Source organism: Camelus dromedarius, chromosome 10 (genome assembly GCF_036321535.1).
Source record: "Camelus dromedarius isolate mCamDro1 chromosome 10, mCamDro1.pat, whole genome shotgun sequence".
Taxonomy (NCBI): domain Eukaryota; kingdom Metazoa; phylum Chordata; class Mammalia; order Artiodactyla; family Camelidae; genus Camelus; species Camelus dromedarius.
Window position 1 is genome coordinate 78,325,682 of NC_087445.1, and position 14,798 is coordinate 78,340,479.

The window sequence follows — 14,798 nt, forward strand, 5'->3', positions numbered from 1 at the left end:
CACAGGGGGCACCATGCCAGTCCTGCTGGGGATGTGGGCAGTGAGCCAGGCCCAAAGCAGGTGGGGGGAGGTGGCCCTGCCCTAGGCAGCAGAGGGGAGGGGAGTCACCCCTACCCACTCCCAGGACTGTCCTTGGGCAGCAGGACTCATGGCTTCTGTCCAGGCCTGGCCTGTCCGGTGCTGGGATGGCCCAGGCTGGGCTGGGGCCCTGGGCTCTGACTGCGCTGTGAAATCAGGAAACTGGGCCAGCCTGGGGGGTGAGTGGGGTGTGGTCCATGTGTGCAGCCCTTTGGCTTTCCCTCCCACTGTCCCAGGACTGTTGCTGTGGCAATCTGCAGGGTGACAGTGACTGTCCATCGTGTGACACCACCCTACGGGTGTGGTCACCCAGTGCCACACCACAATCACCCCACAGTCTCTGTGTCCCTGGCCCTGTGACCCTATCCCCATCCTTTGGTCCCTGTGTCCCCATGTCCCCATGTCCCTGTGTCCCCATCCCTGTGCCACCATCCCTGTTTCCCCATGTCTCCCCTGTTCCCATGTCTCTGTGTGCCAAATCCCATGTCCCCGACCCTGTGTCCCCATCCCATATCCCCGTCCTTGTGTCCCCATCCCCCCATGGCCCTGTCCCTGTGGCCCCGTCCCTGTGGCCCTGTGTCTCCCATGGCCTCGTGTCCCCATCCCTGTGTGCCCATCCCCATGTCCCCGTCCGTATGTCTCCATGTCCCTATGTCCCCATCCCCATGTCCCCAGCCCTGTGCCCCTGTCCCTGTGTCCCTGTGCCCCCGTGTCCCCACCCCTGTGTCCCCAGGTTCCCATGTTCCCGTGTCCCTATGTCCCTGTTCCTGTGTCCCTGTCCCCACACCTAGGGATGCCTGTTCTGTGTTGAGGAGAGAGCTGCCCTTGCAAGCCCCCCATGGCCTCTTTAGGCTGGGGGCCAGGACAAGACACAAGGACTCGCAGCCCCTCTCCTGGCTGCTCCCGCTCCCCTCCCCTCCCCTCCTCTCAGCTCAGGGGCCTGAGCCGACTCCCCAACGCCGACCCACCATGCTCCCCTTCCAAACTCTCCAGGCAGCTCCTTCAAGCCTGGGGTGGCACCGGGAAGGCCCATGGAGGTGCGTTCTGATTCCCTCCGACACTGTCCTGCCACACCTGGTGGCCCTGAGCATGCAGGTATGTCTGGGGGTCCAGAAGCCCTTCCCCCAGCTGCCTGAGGCCCCTGACTTTGGGAATAAGGCTGGGGCCTGATTCCGCCTCCACAGCCCACAGATTTGGGGAGCCAGACCCTCGTCACAACCTATTCTGCCCCTTTCAGACCTCAAAGCTGGCAGGCTCGGGGGGGTGGGGGTGGGAGAGAGGGAGGGCCCTACACAGGTCCCGGGGCGCTCAGCTCTGACCCACGTGGCACCTCCACTTGTGGCCACGCTCTCGGGTGTGTGTGAACTGACACCCCTTTACCACGTTCACGTTCACTGGATTCAACAACATCCACACCCTCGTTATTACCTAGTTCTAAAACGATCTCATCTTCCATCACAGAAGCTCTTCACTCACTGAGCCGCAACTCCCAATTCCCCTCCCCCAGCCTGGGTGGCCCCTACTGTCCTCTCTGTCTCTATGAGTTTGCCTACTCTAGGTACCTCATATGAGTGGAATCCCACAGAACTTGTCTGTCTGTGTCTGGCTGGTTTCACTGAGCCTAAGGTCTTCAAGGTCCGTTCGTGTCGTGGTGCGTGTCAGGACATCCCCCCTTTTTAAAGGCAGGTAACATCCCGTTGCACGGGTGGACCACCCCATGCACGTCCATTCCCCCATCAGTGGACACGTGGGGCGTTTCCCCCTTTTGGCTATTGTTAACAGTGCTGCTGTGAGCCTGGGTGTACGGGCACCTCTTCAAGACCCTGCTTTCAATTTTTGGCAAGTATATACGCAGAAGCGGGACTGCAGGACCATATGGTAATTCTGTTTCCTCTTTTGAGAAACTGCCGAACTTTTTCCACTGTGGCTGCACCATTTTGCATTCCAGCCAGCAGTGCACAGAGGTTCCAGCGTCTCCACAGCCTCACCGAGCCCTTGTTTCCGGTTTAAGAGCAGCCATTGCCATGAGGGTGAGGCGGTCCCTCGGGATTTTGATCTGCGTTTTCCTGATGATCAGCGATGTTGGGCAGCTTTTCATGTGCTTATTGAACATTTATCAATCTTCTTTGGAAAAATATCTGCTCAGGCCCTTTGCCTATTCTTGACTGGCCAAGGGCTGTCCCCAGGCAGGTCCCGGTGCCTGCAGCTCCGACCCGTGTAGCACCTTGCAGCCGCATGTCCACATTCGTGTGTGTGGGTGCTACGTTATACGTAACGCATGAGGTTCCCTTGTGGCGCTGTGGAACGTGTTTTCATTCTTTGTTTATGCACTGCTGAGTTTTAGGAGGGTTTTTAGTTGCAGAATTTGGGTTTGTTTGTTTTCGATGTGTTTCAAAAGGTTTTGTTTGCTTTCGTTATTGAGTTTTAGAAGTTTTAAAAAATATATTCTGGTATGTATGACCGAAACATCAGCTGTCCACCAGATATTGACACAACATTGTAAACTGCCTGTACATCAATGCAGAGGAATGCTCTACGTATACACGTATGTATATATTCTGATGGTTAAACTCGCACAGGTATGTAGTTTGCAAATATTTTCTCCCCTTCCAAGGGTTGCCTTTTCACACTTGTTAGTGTCCTTCGGTGCACAAAAATTTTTATTCTGATGAAATTCAACTCGTCTGTGTCTTTCATTGCTTGTGCTTTGGCGTTTTATCTAAGAATCCATTGTCATGTCCAAGCTTATGAAGATTAACCTGTATGCTTTGTTTATAGGGCTAAAGCTTTTAGCTCTAACGTTTAGGTCACTGATCCATTTTGAGTTAACTTTTTGTATGTGGTGCGAAGCAGGGGTCTAACTTCATTCTTTGCATGTGGAAATCCAGTTTTCCCAACATCATTTGTTGAAGACGAATTATTTCCTCCATGGAATAGACTTACTACCCTTGCGAAAACCAACTGGCCGCAGATATACAAGTTTATTCCTAGACCCTTACTTGGGTCCCGTTTTGAATGCTGTGCCTTTGTAGGATGTTTTAAAATTGGGAAATGTGTGTCTTCCAACTTTTGGCGATTCAGGCTCCACCCCTTGCAGTTATTCCATGTGAAATTGGGGATTGACTTTTCAATTTCTGCAAAAAAAATACTGCTGGAATTCTGATAGGGATTGCACTGAACTGGCAGGTGACTTAGGGCGGTACTGACCTCTTAAAGTCAAGTCTTCCCACTCATGAAAGAAGGGTATCTTCCCACTCATTTGTGTCTCCTTTCTTTCAGCAATGTTCTGCAGCTGTCAGTACACATTAAACACCTCCCTGGTTGAATTTATTTCTGGTCATTTTATTCTTTTAGATGCTATTTTAAATGGAATTGCTTTCTTAACTTCCTTTTGGATTGGTCATTGCAGGTGCATAGGAACAGGACTGATTTTGTTGGTTGATCCAGTACCTTGCCACTTTCCTGAATTTATTAGCCCTGGTAGCTTTCTTGTAGATTCTTTTGTACACAGCTTCTACATATTTTTCCTCTGGGTTACCATGGAGATTACATTTAGCATTGTAAATTTATAATAATCTACTTCAATGGACGACTTCCCTCAATAACATACATAAACTATGCTTCTAAACAGCTTCATCCTTTCCTCTTTGTGTTACTGCCATCACATATTACTTGTTTGTACATTACACGCAGAATGACATACATTTGTAATCATTGTTATGCATTTGTCTTTGAAGTCTGGTAGTAAATAAAAAGTTGAGTCACAACCAAAAATACAATACTACTAGTGCTTCCACTTACCCATGGATTTCCCTTTAACAGAGATCTTAATGTCTCCCCATGTCTTCGAGGTGCTGTCTCAGGTCCTCTTATCTCAATCTGAAGGACTCCGTTTAGCATTTCTGGCAGGGCAGATCTGGTGGCAACAAACTCTCAGCTTTTGTTTATCTGGGAATGCCTCAAATTCTCCCACATTTTTGAAGGTCATTTTGGCCAGATAGAGAATTCTTTGCTGACAACTTTTCCCCCTATCAGTTTATGTATATCATTCCATTGTCTTCTGGCTTCTATCGTTTTTTGGTGAGAAATTATGTTATCTTACTGAAGACTGCTTGTACATAACAAGTAATTCTCCCGTGCTATTTTCAAGATTCTGTCTGTCTTTCAACAATTTGATTATTAAAGTATCTTGGTGTGGGTCTCTTTGAGTTGATCCTACTTGGAAATCATTGAGCTTCTTGAATTTATAGGTTCATATCTTTCATCAAATTGGAGGCGTTTTAAACAATATTTTTTCAAATATTCTTTTTGCCCTCTTCTCTCTTCTCTGAGACTAGTATAATGCACACGTGAGACCTGCTTAGGATAGGATCCCAGAGGTCCCCTGGTCTCTGTGCGCTGTTCTCCACTCTTTCTTTCTGTCTTCACATTAGTTTCAATAGTCCTGCCTCCACCTTTGCTCATTCTTTCTTCTGGCTGCTCAAACCTGCTACTGAGCCCCCTAATGAAGTTTTCATTTTAGTTACTGTACTTTTCAGTATGAGACTTTGTTTCCTTTTAATAATTCCTCCTTATTGATACTCTCATTTTGTTCATATGTTATTTTTTATGATTGCCTTTCCTTCCATGTGCATGTTTTCTTTGAGCTCTTGTTAGCATTGTAAAGAGAGTTCTCTTAATATCTTTTTGTAATAATTCTGATGTCTGCAGTTCTTCAGGGATGGTGGCTATCAATATTTTGTTCCTTTGAGTGGACCATACTTTCCTGTTTTTTAAATTTTCCCAGTGATTCTGTTGTTGCTGCTGTTGAAATATGGTTTTGATGGTTCTGATTTTTTTTTTTAAATGTTTATGTGGGAATGAAAGCTTGGAGCTGCCTACTCTGCCTTGTGGATGACAACCTTCCCTCTTCTTTGGCTTTGCTGGTCTTTCCATTATACCTAAGTTCCGTATTGCATTAACTTTTGTTCCATCATTAGCTACACCCCTTTCCTGTCTGGTTTTGTGGTAAGCTGGATAAGATGCCACCACCTATTCCAAAACTAAATATGTAACCTGACATGACAAAAGGAAAGCTGTAGGTGGAATTAACTTAAGGACTGAAGATAGCAAGATTGTCCTGGATGGAAATATGACTATCAGAGGACTAGAGTTGGAGATGTGACAGCAACTCCAGTCTCTCATTCTATACCCAGACATTTCACAATAATGGAGATCTGCTTACCAACATGGGAAATATCACAGTTAGAGCAAATGTACTTTTATCCCAACTGAAAGTCCATCTATTGGGCTGGCCTGGGAGCAGGTGACTTGCCTGCCCAGCCCCTTCCAGCCCGAGCAGGGCAGTGGGAGGATCCCTGAGTCCAACGTGTAAACACCACAGCCAGCCAGGAGCCCATATCCCCAGGTCACAGATGCCCCCAGACCCTCAGGTCAGGGCGTGTCCACAGGCTCTGAGACCCCAGGCTGAGCTGCACCCGGCTGTCCCCTCGGCTCCGGCCTCTGATCACATCCTGGGCTCCAGGGAGCAGAGTAGCCCCGGGTGACAGAGGCCCCAGGACACCCACAAAGCCCTTGCACGGCCGGGAGGAGGACAGTCGGGCCTCAGGAATGCAGTCAGAATTCGATTCTCTCAGGAGAAGGAAGAAGGTTCCCGGGTGGGCAGGGCCTCCCCGAATCACAGCGCTCATTTACTCCTGTCTGTTCCTGACGGTGTCCTGATGAGAACCAGGCGAGGAGCCGGGCCCAGCGGCCGCCCCGAGCACCTACGGGGCCCCAACACGTCCCGGCCCTGTCGCCCACGAGGCCGCTGCCGTCAATCCGGCCTGGAGCACGTCCAGCCAGCTGGGCGGACATGGCACAGCCAAGGTCAGGGTCAGGGTCCTGATGACAGGAAGTGTGGGCCCGTGGGCAGCGCCCACTCGGGAGTCGTCCCGCCCTAGGCGGGGGCCCAGATGGGCAGGGGGTGAGCCTCGGTGTTGAACACGTAGGTGTCCAGGCTGAGCAGGTTTGGGTCGTCAGAGAAGAGCAGGTACAGGTACTTGAGCGTCTCCCCCAGAAAGAAGCTCTCCATCTTGTCCCTGGGCTGGGGATTGCTGGGGTCCTGCACATTGCTGATGGAGGAGTAGCCGCCCGAGGGGATCTGCACGAGAGCCCAGGCCTCAGCATCAGGACTGCGGGCTCGGCCCTCTCGAGGGCGGCCAGCCAGAGGCACCCTCTGAAGGCCCCTTCCCACCGCAGCACACACAGTCCCCCAGGGCAAGGACTGGAATGGGGAGATCACCGGGGCCTACAGGGGAACCTGCCGCCCTGGTGGTCAGCCAGCGTTCCTCTGGACGCCCCTGGGGGATGCCAGCAGCCCTCAAGTGACCAGATGGAAAGGGCCTTGGAGGTCTTGCAAAGGCCTTGAGGTCACGTGATGGGAGTAGACTGCACGGCCTCATATGCCACAGGGCAAGGGTCAAATGACCTCTGAGCTGTGGCCCCACCTGTGAGACGGGCAGCCAAGCCTGAGCACAGTGCGGGTGGCGCCATGGTCATGGCAGCCGTCCTGGGGAGCAGCAGCCCAGAGGTCACCCCAGGTGCAAACATGCTGTGCAGGCCACTCAGAGGACCCAGGAGGGACACGCTCCGTGCACCTCAGGCCACTGCAGGGACCCTCAGCACACATGCTGGCCCCCTGCCCCTGGGTCATTTGCACCTAGAGACACATTATCTTCATGTAACCCAATCCCTGTGGCATAATAGAGGTGTCGGGGAAGACTTGGGGCGCCAGTGGCTGCGTCGGATCACGGGTCACCCCCTGAACCACAAGGCCCCTCCGATGCAACAGAAACATCCAGGGCCCACATTCGGCCCTCCAGGGGCCAGAAGGTACACCTGTCCTGAGCCAGCCCTGGACGCCTGGACGTAAGGGGACAAAGGAATTGCCCATGGCCAGCACGTCCACTCCTGGCACCCAGGAAGGGGGGATGTGCGGTCCAGAAGGGAAGAGCGCCACTTAGATCTCCTGGGCAAGGCTGGCCCACGGCCCGAGGGTCACCCACGGGGACCTGGCTGCACGGTAGACAGGAGAGATACCTTTCTTCAGACCCAAGATCCACATGGTGTCCAGGGCGTCGATCAGCGTGAGGCCGAGGCCGAACCACTCACTGAAGGACCTGGACACGGGCCTCAGCTCGTCGTGGCCCCAGGCGAACTTGCGGTACCCGGCCCACGCGTGGCGGAAGGCGTCGATCACGGCCTTCTGGCGCTCCTTGGGGGATGCTGGGGGGTAAGCCGGCTGTGAGGACCAGTCAGCACTGAGACCAGCTGCTCTGGTCCCACAGCGAGCGACGCAGATGGGGGGACACTGTCCAGGCCACAGGAAGCAGGGGACCGCAGTGAAGGCCAGGACGCTCAGTGCCGGACCTGGCCGCCAAGCCCGGCCGTCCACCTGCACCAGGGGCCTGGCAGGGGTGACCCTCCGGGGCGCCGGGACACTCAGGGAGCAAAGGTAACCGAAGCCCTGGAAGCAAGGCAGCTGTGCTGCGCGAAGTGGCTGTGAGGACGTCCAACGTGACAGGTGCCGGTGACCCGGACGAGAACACCTGAGAGCATCCCTCCCATGGCTGCAGGGCTGGACGTGGGATGACAGACCGTCCAGGACCCACGTGTCCTCACTAGCGCTCTAGTGCGTGCCTGGCCCCCGACGCCGGGCCCCCCGGGTGTCCCAGGCTGAGCAGCGCCCGGAGGCACAGCAGGCGCTGCACCGCCCGCCCCGCGGCGCCTCTGCGTGTCCACACCCCATCTCTGTCCAGATGCCCAGGTGAGGCCCGGGAGGGCGCAGGCGGGACCTTACCTGGCGGGTTCTGAATCCCGAGGGCCTGCGGGGAAGGCCTGGGGGGGCCCTCTGCCTTCCTAGAAGGGAGCTCGCTGCCCTGCTCTGGCTCCATCACTGCTCCCCTCCAGCTAGGAGGAGAGAAGGAAAAGCATTCAGAGCAGCTCAAGGGGGCAAATGCCCCGCGGTCGCTGCCCAACTCAGGCTCCCACGTGCCCTCCACGCGGCAGGACCGCGAGGAGGCGGGGCCCTGCCTCACCGGGCGCAGACTGTCTGCCTCAAAGGAGAACACACGGCAGACGTCACGCGGGTTCTCCCTGTTTTTCAGAAAAGCAAACAGCAAAGAGGCCAGCCTCCTGGTTGCTCACGTTCAGACCCGTCTGCCCGCGTACCTGATGGTTCTCTGCCCCTTTTCGTCCACCGCCTCTGCCTTCCTCTCAGCCTCATCCTGCCCCCTGTCCTTGAAAGTTCTGTCGGGGGCTCTGATCTGCAGGTTGGGTGGTCCCCGTCGGAAATGCCTTGGAAGCTTCTGGACAAAAACAAGAGTCACTCCTGAAAGGGCGCACCTGCCGAGGAGCTGCTGTCCTTTTCCCCCGGGGGCGCTCTCTGCGGCCAGACCCCGCCGCGCGGAGTGCCGTGGGCCGGCTGTGCGGCTGTGCTGTCCCAGGGGAAGGTCTTTTCACTTCTCCTGCGATGTGCAGATTTGCGGGGAGCTCTGGGTACCCGGACGGAAGCTTTGCCGACGGGCGAGGACAGCCCGGGACAGCGGGCCAGCCCTGGCCTGGACGTTTACAGGCGTCAGACCCTAAGGGTGGCCAAGAAGGGGTAGAACCACCGTGTCCCCATGGGCGGAGCCGCAGAGAATGCTGTCGCCGGCCTGCGTCTGGGGCTCCCCAGCTTGGTCCTCGGAGTGCTGTGGCGGGGTGGCCGGGCAGCGGCAAAGCGCCGTGCGGGGAGCAGCCCCCATCCTGGCGCAGCCAGTCCCCACCAGTGGGTGTGCTCGGCCACTGCTCCGGGGAGAGAGGATCGCCTGCTTGTGAGCGGAAAACCCTTGCTCTTCGGGATCTGTGGCAGCCTCGGGAGAGGGTCTGTGAAGACATCTTCCTTGCAAAGATTCAAACCCCAGGAGCTGGGGCCCCTGGGCCAAGAGAAGGGGGCCTGGCCGAGACAAAGCACCGCGGCCAAAGTAGGCCTGGACGAGTGCTGGGGTCCGGGCGACAGAAGGTCTAAGAAGGTGGCCTCCAGAAGCCCAGCGTGCCCAAGGGGACTTGGGCCAGGGAAGAGGCACACACTCACCCCGTCACGTCCACGCCCCTCCTGGACACCAGCGCCCGGCTCATGGACATCGAGGTGTGGACGTGTGTCTTTCAGTTGGGGAAACGCGCCACCTTGTGCTTTCACACGACCGTGAAGGTCAGCGTGCGAGAGCGCGGCCGCAGGAGGGACAGAATGCATGTGGGCTCTCGAGGGGAGAAATCTGGCCTTTTCCACAGGCCCTCACGCCAGACACGGGAGAGCGGCCTCCTGGCTCTCCCCAGGGCAGCCCTGCAGGGTGTGAGCCAGCACCTGGCCCGGATCCCCTCCTGGCGGCCCCGGCACCCAGCCAGCAGGGGAGGCTCCCCAGGTGCACAGCTCCCAGTTCTCCAAGGCCAGCCCCCGAGCCACCTGCCTTTGGAGGGGTCCTTCCCTGGCTCTCTCGCTGACCTTGATGCCCTCTAGTCTCCACACCCTGCACTGCACGCGTGGAGCTGCCGCAGAGCTAGGCCTGGCCCTTTCCTCCAGCCTTTGTGGACGCCACGCACCCCTGCACCTGAGCACTCCCAAACCTGTATCCCAGGACGCAACTCTGACCCTCGGGGCCCCCACACCTCCGTCTGGGCACAGCCCGGGCCAGGACCTCCCAGAGAGAAGGGATGGGTTTTGTTCACACCCTGCCGGGGTCCGGCCCGGCAGGTGTGCAAGTAAGACGAGCAAAGAACATCCCTCCTCCTTTCCCTGCTACCACTTGTCCGACCAGCCCTGAGCAAGGAGGGTGAGGTTAAAGCCTGCAACAGACGGGAGAAAAAGAGTTCTCCCCAGTCTGCCTGAAACAGCACGTACTGCTCTGAAGTGCTTCCGGAACGGACCCGCTTACAACTCCACACACAGTGCATTCAAAGTACCTGCGGTGAGAGCCCCGGGAAGGTTTCTGGGTGAGCGTCTGCTTTCTGAGGGGCTGGCAGGACCGGTGGGTTTGCTGGTCTCATCCTCTGCCCTTCCGCCGACCTGTTCTCGGCTGAACAAGAGAACCTGTTTTATCTCAAATCCGCCACGAGGCCTGCAGGAGGTTCAGAGCACGCCGAGGACAACGTCCACACACGTGTTACTCCCTGCACAAGGACGTGGGGGACCTCAGAAGAGGCGCCAAAGGAAGCCAAGAATGGCCAAAGGGAATCCAACCTTTCCCAAAGCGCCTGGCGGTCCCGACGCCCACCCCACAGCACACAACACTCCCCTCGCAGTTTCGGTCTCAGCACGTATGGATGGTGGCAAGCGGGCAGTCTGCTCGAGCACCCACAGGGCCTTTAGTTTTCCTCCTCCAGAGCAAGTTCAGAGGAGCTCGGGAGGGGTCCTCCGCGTGTGTGCCGGCACCCTGCCCGCTCCGTCCCCAGCGCCCGGCAGCACGCGTGAGGACGTTCCCGGAACGTGTCTGGACTGAGCCTCCACCCTCAGGACCTGCATCTCACCGTGAGACGGAGGAGCAGGTGCCAGCGCTTAACCAGACGCCTGGGAAACAGCCAGCCGGCCTCAAAGTGACCCCCACGTTGCAGCCAGGTGCTGGGGACGCTCTCGGCCTGTCTCTCCATTTCCATTTCCTGCCAGTCTGTGAGGTCCCCCTCCTGCAGCTGCGAGGTCGCTGCGCTACTGCCTAGTCACCCCCAGCCCCCTCAGCTGTCCTGTCAGGAGGGTGCCGCGGGTACCTGGCCACTGGTCAGACGTGCTGACGTAGGTCAGGAGGCCACAGAGCATCAGAAAGGCCAGCAGGAAGAGGATGGCGTTCCGCTGAAACCTGGACAGCTGCTTCCATTTCTGAGAGACGGGCAGAGAACGACACTGTTTACCGACAGTAACACAACGGGAAACCTCAACTGTGACAAACTCCGTGAGGACGAGGAGGAATTCAGAAGGTCCAGTGAGGAGCCCTGTTGGTTTTGAACTGGGGGAAGCTCCGTCTCAGCAGGGACCACACTGCAGCTGACACACGGCACTGGTGGCGCGATGCGAACGAAAACACACGTCGGAAGCGCTTCCGCCCCACGCATGGGCATTAAAGACGGGCAACTCTCGTGTCCCGGCTCAGGCCGGGCGGGCCTTGCCTCTGCCGAGATGTGCTGGGCCTCCGTCCCGCAGCCCGAGACCCGGGACAGCGGGACCAGTGGCCCCCACCTCCTCTCCCCTGAAAATGTACAAGTTTCTCGTGTCTCATTAAAGGCTTTGTGCAACGCAAATTGAAAACTAACTGACTATGGTTGTGGCCGCTGGATATTCTTGACCCATTAGGTCTTAAAATAGGACCACAGTGCCGTCAGCAAACACAATTTATTGAGGTGAGTTCAAGTACAATTTTCACAACTTAAATTTGGGATCAGTGATATAATGGAAACTTATGAACCAGAAGGGGCCTGTTGGGCGCCCAGGAAAAAGGGCATGGGAGTTGTGCTTCTCCTTAACTACTATGAGACCATGGAGTCCGAAATCACAGAATGAAGGTAAGGGAGATTTGTTTGTTTGTGTTTTTTGTCACCTCTCAGTAGCCAGACCAAAATCTCCTGATTCTAGACAGACGTAAAAGAAAATCACCTCTCAGGATGTAAATCCAGGCCAGAGGAAGAAGTCTGTATAAAGCTTAAAACGGTGACTGGGGCAAAGTTTGTCCAGAGGAAACAAGATTGAGAAGAAACCTTCTGAATGTCTTAGCTCTAGAGGCCAGCATGAGGACGGTCTGATAGACAATGTTGAAGACATTAGAAAGCCGAGAGGCAGACAAACCATCAGTAAACAGATGTTAGAGACCAGAATAAAACTGCACCAAGTTGAAACAGAAATGTAATCAGATTACTAAAACACCACTGAGGGGCTTACTCCTAGGAACAAACATACAGACACACACACAGCAATGCTGCAGTGTGAATGGAACACCGGATGTCCGCTCAGCCTGGACTGACTTCCGGGCCAAGGGCAGGGACCACCTCGGGCACGCAGGGGCACGAGAGCCTTCAGACGGTCCGTCTGAGGGTTGTGTCCAAGGCCATGAACCTCCCTCTGTGAAGCCCTTCTGTGAGGAACAGGCCAGGCTAGTGACTCCCGGGCACCGCTGAGAACACGCCCCACGGGAGGAGGGACTGGACCCGGGCAGGAGGACGGACTGGACCCCCGCAGGAGAAAGGGCTGGACCCCGCGGGAGGAGGGGCTGGACCCCGGCAGGAGGGGGGACTGGACCCCCGCGGGAGGAGGGGCTGGACCCCCGCAGGAGGAGGGGCTGGACCCCGGCAGGAGGAGGGACTGGACCCCCGCAGGAGGAGGGGCTGGACCCCCGCAGGAGGGGGGGGTAAGCCTCTTATTGGGGCCCCTTGCTGGTGGCAGGCGGCCGCGTCGTCCGTGCTCAGGCGACAGTGTGACAGCGCCGGCCTCAGCCGTCTCATCGCGTCCCAGACGACCTCGTCCGAGACTGGGTCCCAGGCGTCTCGGCCCGGCTGTCGCCGCCGCGGCCGAGCCCTGGACGCCAGGGGCTCCTACGTCCTCCCCGAGGCACCGGCGCAGGCTCGGCCCGGCCGGGAACCGCTACGGCCTCCCGCCCGCGCCGCGCGGCCCCGCAGTCCCGGCCGCCAGCCCTCACCGAGCGGCGCCGCCAGCCGCTGCCGCGCTCAGAGCTGCGGCCGGGGCTCACCCTCAGCGCGAAGCAGTCCCCACGCGGCGCGGGGGGCGGATACATGGCCCGGACGGCCCTCGGGGGTCCGGAGGCCGGCTCGGAGCAGGCGCGGAGCTCGCTGGCCTAACGCCGCTCCCGGCGGTTTAGCGCCGCGCCCTCCACGACCGGCCTCCGCGAGCGCAGCGCGCACGCGCAGGGATGGGACCTGGGGCGCCGTTCTGCGCCTGCGCAGGCCTCCTCCGAGCTGGGCGGTGGCCATGGCAACAGAAGCGCGCGGCGGCCATGGCAACAGAAGCGCGCGGCTTCCGCGCGGGCAGGTCTCCCGCCGCTCCGCCAGGCTGGCAGGGAGCCTCTGCGCCCCCGGACCCGGGGCTCCACCCGCCCCCACACCAGGCAGATTTGAGGAGGGTTCCCGGCCATCAGTCCTCTCGCTGAGGCCGCCCGCTGAGTTGGACAGACGCGCTCTGGGAGTTTTCATCCACTGGACCTGTGAAAACTAATAAAACCTTATTTAAAATGGAGTCGAAGGGGAGGGTATAGCTCAAGTGGTAGAGCACATGATTAGCATGCATGACGTCCTGGGTTCAGACCCCAGTACCTCCGTTTAAAAAGAAAAACTATTAATAGATTAAAAACTAATAGACCTAATAAACCCCTCCCCCAAATAAAACAAATAAATGAATGAAACGGAGTTGAGAGGCCAGAAAGGGGAGCTCTCACGCCCGACCACTCAGCCTCAATTTCAGACCCAACAGGAAGGTTCCTACATACTACCCAGCAGGAGGAAGGGAGATTTTCTCCCTGCCTGGCAACAGCCCAGCCAATGAGAGACCATCACAGCTCAGCCAGTGAAAAGCCACTACACCTCTAATTCCCATTTTCCTCCAATGGACCCTTTGTTTAGATCAGGCCCTCCCAACTCCCCTTCTCCTCTATAAAATCATTTCCTCGCCTTTGTTCTCTGTCCTCGCCCGTGGTTCACCATAGGTTGCTTATCCTGAACTCCAGTTCTTTACTGTTCCCAAATAAACATATGTTGCTGGTAAAATAATTGGTTGTTAACAGTCAATTACAACCTGCAACAGAACCTTCAACAGGGAAGTACCAACAGTCAGAGGCCCCAGTGGGAAAAGGTATACATTGCATCTCCCACAAGAAATCAATCACCCCAGCAACGCATCTGATGAGAAACACTTCTCACCCTGAACTCTCTCATTTTTCCAGAGGGCTTTCATTCAGAAAACACCTCTCAACTTCATTTTTCGCTGTAAAATAAGCGTTGCCCTCCTTTGTTTGCTGGATCTACCCACGGCTTTTGCTGTAAGCTTGCTTGTCCCAAATTGTAATTCCTCTGCTGTTCCCAAATAAGCTCGCTTTTCCTGGTAAAATAACTGCCTGCTTATTTTTAAGATCAACAGACTAGCTAGTTTTCAGGATGTGCTCAAGATCACTCAGCTGTGAGCATGTTTTTCCCTCAACAAACAAGGTAAAGCACCCCTGTACTACCCAGGATTGCTCAGCTGAGGGCCCCGTCCAGCACTTTTCTCGGGCCAGCCTCAAACTCGGTCCCTCCCTTGTGCTTTCAGGACAGGCTGCCCCCTCCCCTGTTGGTGAGCCCACTGCTTCCTGCAGTCCTGTCCATGACATTTCTGGGTGTTACGGGAGCTCCTTGGTGCCTGCGCCTCCCGCTCAGCTCCTTGGCTTGTCTGAGCCTGCTCCAGAAAGGCCTTCCTCCTCTCCTGCCCCTTCCTTTCTCAGGGCCGTCCCTGAGGTCTCTGTAGGTCTTACCCCACTCACAGCTCTGCTGGCAGTTCCAGCGACACCCTCAGGTACCTGTCCCTCCACAACCCGTTGTCAGGGAAATGGTGGCATCTGAAGGATGCATGTGCAGGAGGGTGAGTCACGGCTCTCAAAGCTGGGGGCGCAGGAGCCCATCCCTGGAGCCCTGGCTCAAGGGGCAGGTTCTGGGCCGGCCCCCAGGGTGCCTGACTC

The 14,798-nt window shown here is 56.6% G+C and overlaps 1 protein-coding gene across 3 annotated transcripts; it reads right to left on the reverse strand.

Annotated features, from left to right (window-relative positions):
* Positions 1 to 3,404: 3,404 nt before the first annotated feature.
* Positions 3,405 to 12,967, reverse strand: LOC105106783 (endoplasmic reticulum mannosyl-oligosaccharide 1,2-alpha-mannosidase-like). Of its 3 annotated transcripts, none has more exons than XM_064490797.1 (7): positions 12,825 to 12,967; positions 10,858 to 10,966; positions 10,060 to 10,172; positions 8,290 to 8,426; positions 7,919 to 8,028; positions 7,159 to 7,344; positions 3,405 to 6,220 (listed from the first exon to the last, which is right to left on the reverse strand). In XM_064490797.1, the coding sequence occupies exons 1-7, from the start codon at positions 12,867 to 12,869 to the stop codon at positions 6,096 to 6,098; spliced, it is 825 nt and encodes a 274-aa protein (XP_064346867.1). In that variant the 5' UTR covers positions 12,870 to 12,967; the 3' UTR covers positions 3,405 to 6,095. The 3 variants fall into 3 exon arrangements, with proteins under 3 accessions (XP_064346867.1, XP_064346866.1, XP_064346865.1); XM_064490796.1 differs by having other exon boundaries at positions 8,290 to 8,423; positions 12,774 to 12,942; XM_064490795.1 differs by having other exon boundaries at positions 12,774 to 12,938.
* Positions 12,968 to 14,798: the final 1,831 nt, after the last annotated feature.